Consider the following 17,029-nt stretch of genomic DNA (forward strand, 5'->3'; position numbering starts at 1 on the left):
GTGTGGCCCTGTGAAGGTGCCTCAGCAATGTGTGTTTCTCTGTTCACACTATAGTCACCACAAGTTGTTCCATTCTCAAAATATGGGGGATGTGGTGGGACATTTGTGCACTCCCTCCTCTGCTCCTGCAGCTGTGACAGCAATGTAGTGAAGCCTCCAGGCTTTGCAGTCTAAATTTTTAGGAGATTTAACTAAGCCATGCCAGAGAGCAAAACACAAAGACCTCATGAATGACAATGGTATTATTGTACAAACTAGCTGAAGTTTTTGCCAACAGTTTCTGTGATTCTTTTTATGCACAGTGCGTTGTACCTCTCAATGAAAGATCCTGAAAAGGGAATAAAGGAGTTGAAGCTGGAAAAAGATAAAAAGGTGTACAATTACTGCTTTACAGGTAAGGAACTCTTGTTTCTCTTTTCTGTAGAATGAAGGGAGCACAGGGCCACGAGGCTAAGGATAGATAAAACACTTTTAAGCTATGTAGGGCACAGAGAGGTTTGAGAAGAAAACTTCACAGATGTTGTCTTGAGTAACACAGGAGGTGCTGAAAGAATGAAGCTTAAAGAAATGTTCAGTGATGGCCATGGTAAGTAAGAGAGGGAAGAAATCTAATCAGTGCCAGAAAGATGGAAGTAGATCTTTGTAGAAAGTTGCACAAAACAACTCAAAAAGAATTCTTTCTTTCTGAATTTTTCATCAACAAACTGTGTCACATTGTCATTCCCGTTGTGTTCCAAATCAAATCTGTGGATGTTAGTGTAACAAGTCCCCATGTTTCAACAGCACTGTGTCAGTAATGTAGCAGTGTAGAAGACTGCCTTCTCCAGCCTCAACTGTCCTTTGTACTTCCCCAATCCCTGAGGCTTCAGCACTGCATCCGCTCCCTGTTCTCCCTCAGGTGCAGTGTTCAAGAGTTGTACTGGCATCTGCCATCACTTGGATGGACTGTACCTCACTGGATGACCCAGGCACCTTTACAGATTAGCTTTCTGCATTGTCACTAAACGTCTTGCAGGAGACTGATAAATAGATGGAGTAGGCTTGTTTCTTGTGCATTTTTAGGCTGTTTGTGTCTCTCTTGGTTTGTGGCTGATATTGTTTGCTCCTTTGTAACCAGGTACCTCTGTGATTGACTGGCTGTTGTCAAACAACTCCATCCGAAATCGCAGAGAAGGTCTCCTGCTTGCCTCATCCCTCCTGAGTGAGGGCTACCTCCAGCCTGCTGGGGATACCTCCAAGGCTGCTGCTGAGGGACTGTCAGACACCCCATTCTTAGATCTCAGTGATGCCTACTATTACTTCGTGAGTGTTATTTTTGGATTTTATTGTTGTTCTGGACTTGCTGGTGCTGTGTTTTTCTCACAACCCAACTTCTTGTTGGGTTTCTGAAGTCCTGGAGGAAAGATTGTACAGAAATAAAGAGATTCAAGTTTAATTGTCTTTCTCTACATGGTACTGAGAAATAATTGGTTGCAGGACATACTTTTCCTCAAAGTATGAACTGAGTGCTGAGATCAAATTGTGTTCTGTTCCATTTAGACTGTGTTCCTGGTAATTTCACCAGTGACCAGAATTTAGCTGTCAGTTCCCCTGATGATTCAGTGGAAGGGAAGAGAGTAATTCATTATCATGGGGTTTCTGAGAGTGGCAGAAGCTACAAACCTGTTTTTGTGCAGAGCTTATGAACTTAGGCTAACAAAGAAGTATGCCTTCTGTCAAGTAAAATGCTTAAGTTTTAAAATTCTCTTTTCATTTACCATACATGATCACTTAACTTCAGCAAAATCAATCTCCCGTTACTTCATTTGTGTTCCTAGAATGAGTATATGGGTGTCAATGGAAGCAGAGACACTGCTGGTGAAGGCAGCCTTATGGCCATCACAGTTCCCAAATTCTAGATGGCTGTGATGGGTGGAGGAAGAGGAAGGGTGTGTTGGGTGCAGGGATGACCAGCCTCAGGTGGATTGGCTCTGTGTGAATCTGTCTCTGTAAGTTTAAAAACCTGTGACACCATGGCATTGAGACAGCCTGTTTGTCATAGAGGAAATAGGACACCAAGAATGATGGGAAATGGAAGCACTGGCATAGACACAGTTGCTCCAGTTCTCTTCACATGCCCTGAGACCCATTGGTGTAGTCTTGCCTTACACTCAAGTCTTTCCATAATGACTTGGATTGATCCCCAACTTCACTGGGAGACTTTTCCGCTGAAATGATAGATTTTTTTTTAGGGGGAGTGGCAAAAACAGAGTGGAGGGAAGTCAAAAAGAAGCCAGGTTTGTACATGTACATAAACACACATCAGCTATGTAACTTCTGATTTTTTTCCTGTGGTCATGCAGCCAGACAGCGGGTTTTTCTGCGAGGGAAATTCTAGTGATGATGATGTGGTCCTGAAGGAAGAATTCAGAGGCATAGTCGTCAAACAAGGATGTTTGTTGAAACAGGTCAGTATTGCACGTGACCCATCCTGTCACTGGGATGATGTTGCCTGGACACAAGATTATTCTTTTACATTTCAAAGCTTTAGAGAAGAGAGAAATTACCCTATGCCATCTCTGCACTTGACAGGTCTCATCTCTGTCCCTCTTCCCTTTACACAAAGAATACTTGCTGTATCATGGCAGCAAGGTTTATTACTTGTTTCAAAATAAGACAGTTTCTAGTTTTAGTTAGGAAAGAGTGCCAAACCAGGAGATGTGACAGGTCATTAGTACAATGCAGAAATGAACTCAGGTAAACAAACTGCCAGTCAGTGTCCTTCTGGACATACAACTCCAGTTGCCTTTTTTCACACCACACCTAAGCAAAGGAGTCCTTTTAGTCACTAACATTTGGTCCTGTCCCACCTGTAAGAAGGAAGATAACTGTATACCTTCCTTTCCAACAAAGCTCTAAGCAATACAGTGAATGTCTTGGTAAGATCCTTACTTTGATGCCACTGTAAACAGGTATTAATGAACTGAAGGCAAAGCCAGCATTCTTCAATAAATAGAATACGTCATTTGGAAGGAACCTACAATTACCAATTGTCCAACTGCCTGACATCTTCAGAGCTGACCAAAGGTTAAAGCATGTTGTTAGGGGCATTGTCTGAGTGCTTCTTAAACACTGACAGACGTGGGGCATCAACCACCAATCTGGGAAGCCTCTTCTGGTGTTTTATCACCATCTCTGTGAAGAAATGTTTCCTAATATCAAGCCTGAACCTCTACTGTTAAAATATTCCTTGAGACCCTAAGAACTCTTTGTTGGTGCTCACTTGTCTCTCTCTTGCTCAATCAGATGACTCAAAAGCAACGGAAGAAATCAGATACATATCTTTCTGCTGACTTTTACCCTGCCACATTCACATCTGCCTAGTTAGTATGAGCTTACTTGCAAACAGTAAAGTTAATTGAGAAACTGTAATATTTTGAAATGCTGAGAGGAAGTGATTCGTGACAGTCTTCCATCAGTGTCAGTCTGGATTTGGTCACCCTCAGTGAGCTGTGGATCACTGCTTGGAAATGTCACTGCTGCTGAGAATGCTTGTTTCCAAGACTGAAATGATGGGTGGGGAGAATCTAGACCTGCCAAAAGCAATGAGGCATTACATCCAGGTTGGAAGGTGGTGTTATTTTTGCTTGAGCTTCTCAGCCACAAACCCTCTCCAGGATGCTTCAGCCAGATAAGCCTTTTGTTGTTGTTTTTGCAGGGAGAGGACTTTCAGCTCACTCCTGCCAATAGTTCAACGTATCCTTCCGCAAGACATTTTGCAGCTGTGTTTTCTGGCAAACATTTAAGCCTGATTCTCGTAGACCACATGTGAATGTCATGGCTAACAGACTAAGAGATATGTTTAGGGGCATCTCCTGTGTTGAAGCTGTTCTGCCTTGTACAAAAAATGAGAAAGCAGTGTGATAGCTCAGTTCTTGTGCAGTACAGTGGGATGCAGAAAGCTCAGATCCAAGTCCTGCTCCAGTGACTTTCTGCCTTTTGTATTTGCCTATTCTGTCATGTGTGGGTAAGCTGACTGTAGGTGCTTGCAGGCAGAGCAGTTCACAGCATTCCTGGGTTTGACTTTTCCTAGGGTCATCGGAGGAAGAACTGGAAAGTGAGAAAGTTTGTTTTAAGAGAAGACCCTGCATATCTTCACTACTATGATCCTGCTGGAGTAAGAAACATTTTGTTTGCTTCCCTATTTGGTTTAAAGCCAATGCCTTATAGAAATATCTGAATGGATTGTTTGAATGGGAATGTGTGATAGGGAGGTCCAAGCAGGACAGTGGGGCTGTTTGTGCTCATGTGGCCTAGCTGTCCTCTGGAAAAGCAGAGTGAAGGATGGTTTCTGGGGCTGCCAAGTCAGGGTGTCAAGTGCCACCCAGACCTGGCAATAGCTAACACTGAACTCTGCTCTCATCTCTTACCAGTGATTAGTTAGAATTAATGTATGCTCTCACTTGATTAAAATGAACTAGATCATGCAAATTATCACAATACATTTTGCAGTTTGTAGTATGCAGAGGTATTTCTTTTGTCAGGCTGGGACATGGTGTTCCATTTCTCATCTAAAGGGCCAAACCCTGCTCTAAGAAAGGAAGGATCATTGCCATGGGCAAAACCTGCCCCTCAACAGCTGGCATTCAGATTGATTCAGCCCACGGGTTTTATTTTATCCTGCACTGATGCAGAAGCAGCGTTGTTGTGGGCTACAGGTGCTTTATGCTGTGCCCGTCCACCTTGGCAGAGGCAGCCCAGACGCACTGGAGAATCAACAGTGGGGAGTTTCTGACCTCCCTGATCCCAGCTTGCCTTTCCCACTAGCAGCATCCCCTCCCAAAGGGCTGAAGTTTGTCAGCTTATAGGGACAACTTCTTTGAAACTATGCCAACCCAAATACATCTTCACTTCTTCTTTGACTGTGACAGTCCTGAAGTGCACAAGAGGCCAAACTGTAAATAAATGTCTAGCTGCTCCTACTGCTTGGTAAGGATACTCCTAAGATCTACTCTTTTCTAACTAACATTTTCTGTTCACTGTGACATCAAAAGAAAAGTAAGACTTGGCACAAAGCTTATATTCTTCTTGTACCTTTGGTCAGGACATGCTAAATACTCTACAGATCCTAAACCCCAAAAGAGATTTCCTATTTATTTGGAAGTCTTTCTCCTACCACACTCGCAACTCTCCATGTCCTACAAAGACTGGGGATCCCCTGGTTTCCCAGGTGACATACTAAGCCAGCAAATGTCTTTTATTTCCATTCTGGAGTTGTAGCCAGATACTAACATGTGAACAGTTTCAAAAGTGTATTTAATTTTGGTTTGATGTCCTCACTAGGGAGAAGAACCACTAGGAGCAATTCACTTGAGAGGCTGCATAGTGACAGCAGTGGAAGACATGCCAGACTGTAAGGAACTATACTGTATGAGCTATGTCATAAGTTTTTGGTGCATTATTTTCAGTCTTGCTGAAATCATAAGTGGTTTTTACTCAAAAGCAATCTTTGTGCAGTGATCAGTAATTTTTCTGGTAACTAATCTGTTACTGTTTTTGCTACTGGAGAAGGAGACTGTGGTTAAAGGCAGCAGCAAGGAATCTTGTGTTTGTTGGTTGTTTAGAGAAGGCTTATCAAAGGAGTGACACCATCCCTATGTTAAGATAACTGGCCTCAGAGAAAGTTGCTCTTTCTCATTGATGAATTAGAAATGGTTATGCCAACAAATTACTACTGTTTATATTCTGTTCCCTTGCAAAACTAGAATTGGAGGGAACAACAATGGTTGAGTGTTGCTGCAAGGAACAAAACCTACTGATTTCATGCATTCTGCTCTCCTTGGGAGAGGCAGACTATCATATCCAGCAAGAATGTGTGTAGACATCTAAGCACCTGCGTGGGCTGTGCTTGCAGATAAGAAGAGACTCTGAGATTCTGGATATGAACTGAGCTTAAATGTCTTGGTTCTGTCATGGGAGGATTTGAGAAATCTGCAGGATTGCCAGTCCTTCAATTACTGGAGAGCAATTAACCAAAGGCTCCTGAGGGTGAAATGTGCAGATTTCATGGGTTGTTTCTCCAAGAGAAACAGCCTGTGTCATCGACCCCATCTTGCAGTCTGCCTGTGAGGACTTGAGCAGGCACAGCTGTAGAAAGGAAGGAAATCCCCTAACAGTGTGTAAAGGAAGAAGCATTGTAAATACAAGGCTTTTATTATCTCATATCTGACTTCCTCATTTCTTCCCTGTAGCCAAGAAGTATGACGTTGACAACATCCTCTTTGAAATCATCACAGCAAATGAAGTCCATTACTACTTGCAAGCAGCCTCATCTGCAGAGCGTACAGAGTGGATCAAAGCGATTCAGGCAGTTGCTAGGACTGGAAAATAAAGATGATCTGCCACTGAGAAGACAGACAACTGAAAGTAGTTAACTCAAAACAGGAATGTTAGCATTTCACCAAGAGGAAGCAATGTCATCTGGAAAGGTGTCCTAAGGCTTGTGGGTTGGGGGTGAGGGCAGGCAGTCAATTTCAATTCTATAGTGGGCACTAACAAACTAACATTTTTCCACTTGTGTTATGGTAGTCTTTTACTAAATTATAATGTAGAACATGCCATATTAGTGTGTGCTGCTTAGAGTAATCATTCTACCTTGGGAAGGTTGTACCTTATACCTTTCCCTGCTGCCACAGCTGATGGCAAGAATTTCACTATCAACAGGAGACAGTCATGTCCCTGACTGTGAGTGAGGAACTCAGCTAGTCATGTGCCATTTAGCCTGGTGAGGTATTTCAAAGTCTTCCCAAGACAAACTTTCTTCTTCTTGCTGCTTGTTCACCTGTACAAGTAATGCCATAGATTTAAGGGAAGAATTCAACTGCCTTGGAAACCTGATCCACTCCTTAATAATCCTTTAGTGTTAAATGAAGGGAAGAATACAGACAACTATGGAAACACCATGCAGAACACAGTGACAGCGGTGTGAGGAAATGTCTCTTCCCACGGTATTTGAAACATGAAGCAATCTGAGTTGAACTTCTTTATCACCTGATTTTGTCCTTTGGTAAATTTGTGCACAAGAATCTGCTCGAGGACCATTGTTTCTCTTCATTTAGGTCTTCAAAGCACTTGCTAGAGTTTCTTGTACTGTTGATTTGACCTATATTTGAATTAAGAATCTTCCAGGAGAAGGGAAGGAATCCATGGGTTGATTACTTGAACTACTGATTGAAGTGGTTTTGTTTGGTTTTTCTTTTTTAACCTTCAGCAACATACTCTAGTTCTGTGCCTTAGCAATATAAGAGAAACCTTATGCTTGCTGTAATGGAAATAAACTATATTATTTGTCAAGGTCAGTTTACCTCACCAATCCTTATATTTTTGACTGTATATATCAAACATCTAAGTCTTAAACTTTAAGCAGGTGTTGAAAGCCAAGTTAATGTCAGATTCTGCATGCTGACTGAGGGTTCTGAGTGCATGTAAACATTTAAAACTTTTAAAGTCTGTTCATGGATCTAATAAGGTATCTTGAGAACTCTCATTCCGATCTTTTCAGCCTAAAAGTAAATCTGTAGCTAAAGCTTCTCTTAGAGGTGTAATTAAGCAGAATTTGTCGGAGCTAATGAGCCTGAAGGTCCTTTGCCTTAGTGTTGCCTATTACAAAGAAAACATAGCCTTGCAGGGGCAGCAGGATGGCAGACACTGCATGATCATGTCCATTTGAGACATCCAGAGGAAATGTGCTTCTGGCAGGCATCTCACACAAGCTGACATCCTCTGTCTCACACAGGCTGACAGGATCATTGAGGCCTGGTTTGTCATTTTGAGGAAGGAAGACTCATGACAAAAAGATACCCTGGTTGCTCAGCCGGTTTTCTTGATAATTGCTTTGTGGTTGCTGCTTATTTTTGGTTCAGAGCTTACTAACTCAAAAATACCCTATGGCACAGAAAACCAAAAGAAAACCCCATACAACCAAAGAGAAACTTTCCCAGCTTACCAAAGGCAGACTTACCAACTGCCTGTTTGTAATAAACCTAAAAAGCTTTACCAGTCTTTGACCTTGTCATTTTTCCTTGCACCCAGACATAGCTGCCCACCCATGAACAATATTTTCTCTGATAGATGATGCTGGTCAGTGTATTTGTGGAAGATCTCTGATGTTTGTACCAGACTATATCAATATGGTTTCTGATGTCATAGGTAGTTCTTTTCAAGATGGATCAGGAGGATTTGTAGATGCCTGCCTCTTGGCAGAAACAGGAAGACTGGAAGTGTATGACTGATGCCACCCTACCTATGTGTCTGTACATGCTTTTGCTTGCCTGAGGCTGGAATTGGGAGTGACTCCAAACTGTTCATCTTTTTAGTCATGTTTTCACTCTTTTCTTGACATCAATAATTAGCTCTCCAGGGTGAAAGTGCTCCAGTCCATTTTCAGATAAGGCCTGATCAGAAAAAAAATAGCATTTCACAGACATTTTTCTCTGATAAGCTCTTCACAAGGGACAAATTGGGGGGCAGGGTTACTGTTTTCAAAGACATTTGGTGTTCTAACTCATGGCAATGCTTTTGAAAATCAAAGTAGGCACCTGAATGCCATCAGCAGTGGAATGTGGAATGGAGCCACCATCTGTATCTGAGTTGTTTTTGTCATGTGGGGTGATGATAGAATTGAAGTCTGAATCTGATGCATGAAGAGTAATTTGAATGTGGGTACTTTGTCACCTTCTGAAGGTATTTTAGGAACACCCTTGAAAACTCTCTGAGTGAAAACAAGTTTCTTCTTTTGTTATTACTTGTGAAACTTCTTGAAATAGTGCTTCTCAAAATAAGAGTAGGGGTTTTTTCTGGGTTAGAACATAGGACTTCCTACTTTGCATTTAGAACCCAAACTGTGGCTTTCCACACTTTGTTTCTCTTTCTTGTAGATTGCTTAATTTCTTTTTGCCTTTCAACATGATTAAAGGGAGAGTAAAAACTATATGTGAAAGCTGAGGAACGTGCTACTTTTTGTACTTCATTGGACTTCACTGTGAGTATAATGTATAATAAAACTCTTCACCTTTCATGCATAGACTCTGCCTTTTTTTAAGATGGCAACATGGTTCCCTCTCTTTCTCCATCTCATTAAAAAATGACTGCAAAAATCAATGCTCATGAAACTAATGGATTTTTGCTTATAACATTTGAAAGGAAAGGAAATTATGTTAATAATTTTTAAACATTTTCCTTTTGTATGTCTTTCACCAAAATCTTGACTATTAATAAACTAGAGTGATCAAGGGAGAGGAGGAGGAACTGGGAATCAGTGTTTCATTTACAGCTTTAAAAGGCAAAAATCCAACACTTAGACACTTCCATCTTCCCATGTCCTCAAACCCAGATATTTAAAAGACATTGAGAACTTTTTTCTTAGAGTATTGCCATTATTCTCTTTATCAAACATTCTAGAATGATCTCTTGCAGACTGATAGAGTATCTGTTATATAAATCAACACCTAATTGGTCTTCTCATGGACCAGCTTCCACATGATAAGGAAAAGTCTGAAAATCCTCTTAACCACCAAAGTATATAGAAGGAAAACTAAGAAACTAACTCTTTTATCCTTTATTGCTTCTGCTTTGTGCATATGTAGATGTCCTGCTTTTGAAGGCTTAAGCTGCTGTGTTTGCCTAGTATGTGATGGTGAAAGTACAGCAACAGAATCAACACGCACGCCTGAGATGTTTTTGCACAATAGGAAGAGTTGTTCATATCAGACTTTTAACACTCCTATGCAGTTTTCTGACTAAGAAAGGGAAATGTTTTATCCTTCTGGGACATAAGTAGCAAAATAAGGTTGTGGGGTTTTCTGAACACTTGATATTTTGTACTTAAAGGAAGGCCTTTTTTTTCCCCAAGTTACATCTTCAATTTCCCTTGTCTTCCCCCCACTCCGCCTTCTTAAAGCTATTTTGACCTAAACTGCCTACTGTAAAAAGAGAGCTTGTGTCTCTGCTTTTAGGCATCATAAAGTGGAACTTAGAAACATAAATGCCTAGTGGTATTTTAGGTGTGCTACAAAATACCATGTGGTCTGTAGTCACCCCTCTAGAACAAAACCTTGCTCTCATCTCTTCATACCTACGTCCCTGTGTAAAGATGCTTGATTACTCTATGGGTATTGAGTACCATGTGGAGGCTCCTTCCTTGGAGGTCTTCAAGACCTGCCTGGACGTGTTCCTATGCGACCTGATCTAGGTGAACCTGCTTCTGCAGGGGGGTTGGACTGGATGATTTCTAAAGGTCCCTTCCAACCCCTACCATTCTATGATCTGAGGAGCTTCTAGCATAATTTTCTCTTAAGTACATGTGTTGATTAGAGATGCATGTTAGAATGACTATAAAGAGCAACATAATTTAGTGGTAAAGTTGTCTATAGACCAGTGATGTTCAAAATTAAAAGTGTATTGGAAAAGGTGATGAGTTTGGTCAGGCACACTAGAGGAAACTTGAGGCACATTTCTGTAACTGCCTATGCTGTTAAATGGCTGTATACTGTGTCTTGCAGCACCTAGGTGTTAGGATCTCTAAATTTGCTCAGTATTCTTGTTGCTTAGCATTGTGATGGAAAAAAATAGTGGAAATATTTCCTCAATTGAACAGATGAGTAAAGTGTTTATGATGTATTGTCATACTTCATTTATAACCTGTAAGAAACTGCTGCTGCAAAAAATACTTTGTCTTTCTCAACTCTTCTGTTTTTCCCTGGTTAGGAGTCAAGGCTTAAGATGGCTGTTTTGTTTGCCTGAAGTTTTCCCTCTGTTCCCAACTTGCTCAACCTACACCTCCAGTTCACTCTCAAGTTGAATCCTCTAATAGGTAGCTGGTAGCATCTTGTGGCCTTTTATATTTGTTGTTCTGAGATCATAGAGATGTTCAGAAGCAATATTTAGTCCTATGGCTAATATATTATCTCATGGGCAACGTTGTCCTGTGGCATCTGGAGAAGTCATTGAGCTTCGAGTGTCTGGCATCACGGCAATAAAACAGCCCATGCTGTTGACTCTCCCCTATTGGCAAGCAGCAGCTTCTTTGCCTGTTAAGATTTTTAAGGACTGTGCATTAAAACCAGCACCTGCTGTTACAACAGTATTTTTAAATGTGGCTCAAAAAAAAGCTAAGGTTGTACCTAATTTGCATGCTCCAGCAGGCTGGTTTTTATTCCTCCCAGCTTTGTAAATAGGTGGTAGTGTTGGACAGTATGATTCTGCGGAGTTAGAGAGGCTGCTGGTACATGGAATTGTCCTCTTGGGTTTCATCTTGATGGGTCTCCTGGCGCCTCTGACTTTGCTGTCAGTCATCTCTCTCCTTCTCCTTCTACCCACAGTTGTAGTAGCTTGGGTTTTTCTGGTTTACCAGAATAGTAGAAGTGAGTCTAGCCCTTAGCTCTGAGGCCAGAAGAGAACACTCACCACTGACTCTCGGTTCTTTGAATTGTGCTGATCAGAAGCTGCTAGTGACCCACAGTATTAAATGCAGCAGGTGATTTCTTCCGTGGTTTTGGGGACAGGCTTTTCTGAACAAGCAACATGCTGAAAAACAACTCCAGAGCACCAGGATGCTCTTGGGAATCTGATACACTTCTACCCAAGTTCATTTGGAGAGAAAACTAAAAATAACACCATTACCACCCAAATCCTCCCATCTGTATGCCTTGGTTAACTTTGTCAGCTCTGGTGGGCTGAAGCAGCTGAGCCTAGTCCTGAACTCATCTATTCCGTCTTCAGTGGGGATAACTATGTTACCTGGTACCGTCCAGAGATGGACACAAAGTGTTAGGGGGTCAGCCTGTCAGCAGAAACATATCTCTTGACAAAATTAGCTTTGAAATTTGAACAGTCTAATGAAGAAAAGTCTGTGGTGATTAAACTTCTCATGCTTTCTTTTTCATTTAGTCTGACTCTTAATGGCGATGGCCCAAAGCCACATCCTGCATCATGATGCAATAAAGCCACACTGTCAGCTCCTCCCTTCAAAAATGGAGCACCGCAATACTGAGTAGTCAGAAAGAAAGTTCTAACACCACAGGCGGTTTTGGAAATGCAGAAATAAGATGCTGATGTTGAGGACCTCAGGCTGAGCTCCAGTGTTGGCATTTTGATGTCCAGCTCTGTGCAGCAGCTCAGGCTATTTTGTGCACCAGGGAAACTTTTTGTCATCCCAGAAGCCTGCCTGGTTTAAGCTCATATTACACAGTTGGGGTGGAGGACATCCTATTTGCTCTGCACCACACAAGCTTCATGTTCTCTTTCAAAAGGCCTTTCTGTCTTAGAAAAGCAGTGTGGGCAGGAAGGCTGTGTGGCTAACGGGTGGCCTGGGCAGTGGGTGCCTCAGGCACCTCTCTGCAGCTGACACCTCCCGAGTAGGAGGGTAGGAGCAGTGTGTGAATGCAGTGTGAAGGTCAGTGGCCTTTGCTAAATTGAACTTTCCACTTCCTCAAAAACTTAAGGGTAAGAGAGTTGGGCACTGGAGCGGAAGAAGGGTTTCACCAGCCACCTAGGTGTGAGGATAGCTGGCACGTGTCTGGGGTGGTGTGTGAGCTTTACATGTGGCCTTAGCTGCTGAAGATTCACTGGGGAAGGGTACTTATGCATTAGCACTAATTTAGACACCAATATAATTTGCTTGTTGCTGCCATTTCAGTGGGTTTTGTTCAGGGGTGGGAGGGGAAAGAGGTGAGCCCAAACCAGCTGCTGTAGGAAGTTGCCACTGTCTGGAGCAATGGATGCCAATGGGGTGTCTTTAAAGGGAACAGAGTACATCCAGCATGCAGTGAGGCTGAGGGGCTGAGTGGGTAGTGCAGGGATAGAGAGGGCCAGAACAGAAGACCAGGCTTGATGTCATGAAATCTCCAGGAGGAAAAAAAAACCCTAAGGGAGGGTTTCAGAGTGGAGAGGGAGAACAAGCTTTGTTTTCATGAAAACTTAAATACGTGTGTTTTTTCTCTTTCAGTAATAGATTTTCAGGAGAAACTTAAACCACTGCTGCTTCAGGTTTAAAGATTCAGGCCTTGTCTAATTGCATAGCTGAGTGTTTAATTCGATGTGTGTTTGAAGAGGCACAGCAACCTGATCCAGGCAAAGGTGGGACAGATACTGGCGATTCCTATGCTCGTGCAAGAATGGGGAAAAGCTACAGCTAAGTGCAAAGTGAAACAAGTGTATATTGGGATGTATGTCAGAAGTTATTCTATTTAGAAATTGTATCCTGAGACAGGTATGTGAGATGAGGGGCAGGAAAGGAGCAGAAAGAGGGGATAAATGTTGGGGAATTACAGAGACTGGAGGTAACAAGAGGCTGGGTGAGAAGAAAGGTGAGGAACTAGATCCATTATTGTGCTTGTTTCCTGTCTTATGATGAATAAATTGGGCATTCCTGGGGTGATGAGAATGTACTATAGTATTTTCTTCTCTATTATTGTATATGCACTTCCAGCTCTCTTGAAGTCAGAGTAAAAAATACTGTGAAGAGGGAGTGGGGCAGCACTTTTTGAGTGGAAAAGTTGTTTTGCTTGGGTGTGGTGTGGGGTTTGTTTGTTTTTTAATTTAACTAGATATAATCTTAGAGCAGAATAGCTAATAATAAAGGAAACAGTGTTTGCAACTGATTGAGCTTTGTACTACACCCACCATACTTAGCAATGCTCTTCAGCCCCAGTTACACTTCAGCTGTGTCTGGCAGCAGGGTGATAACGGCAGCTTCAGCTAATTTAGGGTACTGCATTCACTTTGGCTAATGTAGCAGTTGTCCTGCAAGAGCACCATCAACTCTTTTGGCAGTGAAAGTAGACATTGGGCATCTTTAAAAAACCTAGTGCAACAGAGTCCTGATCCTGGGACTAACACATAGGAATAAATTGTATAACAAACATTATCCAGCCATTGCATCATGTCACACGTTGCTGATGAGAAGCTGTCTGAATTAGATATGCTGCTCATGACTTAGAAAAGGAAATGGTGCTTATGGACTGAAAACCTGTCCTAGTGGGAAAAATGTAGGAGGCTGAGGGAAGTGTATCAGTTTTGATAAAATCCGTTGCATGTTCCAAACTAGAAAAGGGATCAGGTAACATAGTGTTCTTGGAAACATTTTAGAACTACCAGTTTCACCTGGCTGTTGTGTTTCTTCCTTGGCCTCTAGATAACAGGCACCTACAGCAAATGGCCCATGAGCCCCGACGCTTGCCATAAAGGGGAGTGAGAAATACAAGTTATTTTCACCAGATGTTCTGCAATGGTTAAATAATTGAGACAAAATGAAAATGTGAAGTTGGAAGCACGTTTAAACTAATGGTCTGTTTAACCACCAGCACCATGGATCAAAAGCCATTAGTGGATCTTAGCTCAAGAGGACCATGGTGTGTATTTCCAGAGCAAAGCTGCACTACTGCTCCATCTAGTGTTCATGGGCCCCCGTAAAGGTAAGGGACCTAATTTGAGTTAACTCTGTATCTAATAGGGGCCTGATCTCATGCCATTGCTTACAGTCATGACAGGACACTTCTGTTTTGATGGTGCCAGAAGGTCTTCTACCAAAGTCTGTGGTAATTATTATCTACTTCATATTAACTAAGAGTCATTACCATGGCAGAAGTCTTCTTAAAGAGTATCAGTCCCAGACTGGTGAATGAATTTTGTAGCAATATCTTAAGCAACCGGGATCTTTGCAGCATTTTTTCACTTAGTTTGCTCTGTGGTGCAAAGCAGGTAGGGTGATGGTCAAATGGAATTGAAATAAATTGGCTTTGTGGTCACTTCTGTGCTGAGTAATGTGACAGATGTTCCCTCCTTGACTAGCAGCAGCTCTTAAAGTCAGTGCCAAAAAATCAGTGCTGGTAAAGCAGGATCTGTGGGGATGGGAGATGATGATGTAGCTAAACCCCCTAAGTGTCTGAACGTGTTTTAGCCTGACTACAAAAAGATATGACGTTGTCTTATCTCACATAAGGCCCCCTCGTCCTCTCATTTCCCATGTCTGGACTTGTCCCTTCCCCACCCTTACTTTGCTGGCTCTCATGTTGTGCTGCATGATACACCGCAACTCAAACACACTGTTTTGTTTTTTAAGAAAGTCTTCTCTTCCAAAATGAAAAGTGCAAACTGAAAGTACAATCATTTGACAGTACAGCAGAACATTACATTAAAAAATATTAAATTACAACTTAAAATTTAGTCATATTTAGAATTGTACAGCAAAAGATAAAGTGCAAATAAAGAAAAGGACATCACTTTCTGAGAAGCCTTCAGCTTACGTTTGCAAACAAACTCATTCTTCAATGGTAAAATATTGACAAGTTGGGCAGTCTGTGAGTTGTTGATAGAAGGTTCTTGGTTTCTCATCTCTCCAGTTCTGCTTCCAGGATTTCTCCCCATGTCTCAACATCCATTGGATACATGCTTTTCTCTGGCAAGCTGTGTTGTGCAAGAATGTTGCTGTATTTCCCACTCAGCCATTCTTGCTTCACTTTGCTTTTCCAGTAGTTTCTCAGCAATGTGATCTGATGGAAAAACAAGACAGCTCAAATCTTGGAATTGAACTGATTTAAGTTGCATTCAATACAATGAAGTTTTGCATTGGAGGAGTAATGCTGGAAAAACGATTTTGAATATGACTTTGGGTATCTAGATGCCAAGCCCGGGAAGGTGCACTGCTGCCAAGAAGCAGACCTTGGTCTGCTTCCAACTTTTCTAAGCTGAGAGGTCAAGATGAGAACCCTAAACTAGGAATTCCTTTTACTCCTTAAAAGAGGTGCCTTTCACTTTCTCTCTTGTTATTTATATTATCTATGACCTTTACCAGCTTGTGTTTTATTTTGACCTTCAAGAGTTTGGACTCGTAGGCTGGCTGAACTATTCTCTTTAGACAGCATTTTAATGCATGAAATGCTGACTTGGTGTGTTTGTTTGCTTCTACTTTAACTCCCCTTCAGATAAAACAGAGAATCATTGCAGGGAGTTCTGGAAATTCCTGTGCAAGGGTAGTAAGATCTGTACATTCAAGGGGCAGCTGCTACCTGCTCATGGCTTTGCCTCATAGAGAAACAACTTGACTGAAATGTAAGAGTCTGAATGTACGTCTGAAACGTAAGAGGGGGTTGTTAGGTTTCTTTCTGCTGCTTCTCTTTTCACCACTCCGCTGCCCCTCTGCTCTCAAACACACCAGCTAAAATGAGGTGGCAAATCACCCTCTGGCTGGTCCGGAGTAGTACCTGTCAAACCCCTCTTTTGCAGATCTACCTGAGCTTGCAGGCTGTACTCCGCAGTGACACATCTTCCTGCGTGTTCAGCCCTTAACTCCCCAGAGCCGCTGAAACCGGGAGTGTGTGTGAGAAGAGTTTCAAACCAGCTCGTGAAAGCTCCTGCTTGTTTTGCTTTTCTCTACCGCGTTTTTTCCTCCTGGCTGCACGCTGCTCCAGGCACTGCCACCAGCCGTCCAGCCGCTGGGGTGCACGGCTGAGCCACGCTGTCAGCACAGCGCTTCTCGCCCCGGGACAGATGCGACGCCGTGTCATTTCTTTGCATATTCGTTACCCATCCCAGAAGCCTCGACGCTGGCGACACTCATTTACCTTCCAGGAATAGCCGTTCCCTCGATCGCAGTCGATCTCCCGCTGGCAGACCGCCCTCACGCTCAAGCAGTGGTGTCTCCACAAGCGGTCGTTGCCCTCGATGACGCGATGCCAGCCCTTGCACGTCACGGCCGCCTGGCACAAGCTCTCGACGTCCAGGTCACCGAAAATGCGCGAGCTGACCTCCGGGGGGAGGAGAGCCACGAAGTCCGCCGGGCTCCCCGCGCCCCTCTCCCGGCCGGCGGAGCGCTCCCCGTCCATCCCCGGCGGCCGCTGTGTCACCGCCGCGGCTGCCCGCGGCCCCGGCGGGCGGCGCCCAGGCCCGGCGCGGCGCACGGCGCCATGCCCCGCTGCCCGCTGCGTCACGCCGCGGTTTTTAAACCGAATGTGTTCGGGTTTGGGGGCGGCGGCGGCGTCGGCTGACGCGGCGC

At 43.0% G+C, this 17,029-nt stretch overlaps 2 protein-coding genes across 8 annotated transcripts in view; one reads left to right on the forward strand and one right to left on the reverse strand.

The window, feature by feature from the left end:
• PLEK (pleckstrin) overlaps positions 1 to 7,337 on the forward strand; it is a 52,639-nt gene extending 45,302 nt beyond the window's left edge. For 6 of the 7 annotated variants that reach the window (XM_061989211.1, XM_061989215.1, XM_061989210.1 and 3 more), the window contains 6 exons: positions 303 to 394; positions 1,118 to 1,302; positions 2,343 to 2,447; positions 4,073 to 4,156; positions 5,323 to 5,392; positions 6,231 to 7,337. In XM_061989211.1, the coding sequence (XP_061845195.1) occupies positions 303 to 394; positions 1,118 to 1,302; positions 2,343 to 2,447; positions 4,073 to 4,156; positions 5,323 to 5,392; positions 6,231 to 6,370 (676 nt within the window). In that variant the 3' untranslated portion in view covers positions 6,371 to 7,337. The other variant, XM_061989216.1, reaches the window with a different exon arrangement.
• Positions 7,338 to 15,095: 7,758 nt separating this feature from the next.
• Positions 15,096 to 16,992, reverse strand: FBXO48 (F-box protein 48). Its single transcript, XM_010200571.2, has 2 exons — positions 16,599 to 16,992; positions 15,096 to 15,527 (listed from the first exon to the last, which is right to left on the reverse strand). Exons 1-2 carry the CDS (start codon positions 16,857 to 16,859, stop codon positions 15,366 to 15,368), a joined length of 423 nt encoding a protein of 140 aa, XP_010198873.2. The 5' UTR covers positions 16,860 to 16,992; the 3' UTR covers positions 15,096 to 15,365.
• Between the last annotated feature and the right edge of the window lie 37 nt (positions 16,993 to 17,029).

This window comes from Colius striatus, chromosome 2 (genome assembly GCF_028858725.1).
Source record: "Colius striatus isolate bColStr4 chromosome 2, bColStr4.1.hap1, whole genome shotgun sequence".
In the NCBI taxonomy this organism is placed as follows: Eukaryota; Metazoa; Chordata; class Aves; order Coliiformes; family Coliidae; genus Colius; species Colius striatus.

Coding starts and splice junctions, on each gene's coding strand:
- FBXO48 (XM_010200571.2), bottom strand. CDS start 16,859: ATGGACGGGGAGCGCTCCGCCGGCCGGGAGAGGGGCGCGGGGAGCCCG. Junction 15,528..16,598: donor GGAACGGCTATTCCTGGAAG/GTAAATGAGTGT, acceptor TTTTTCCATCAG/ATCACATTGCTGAGAAACTA.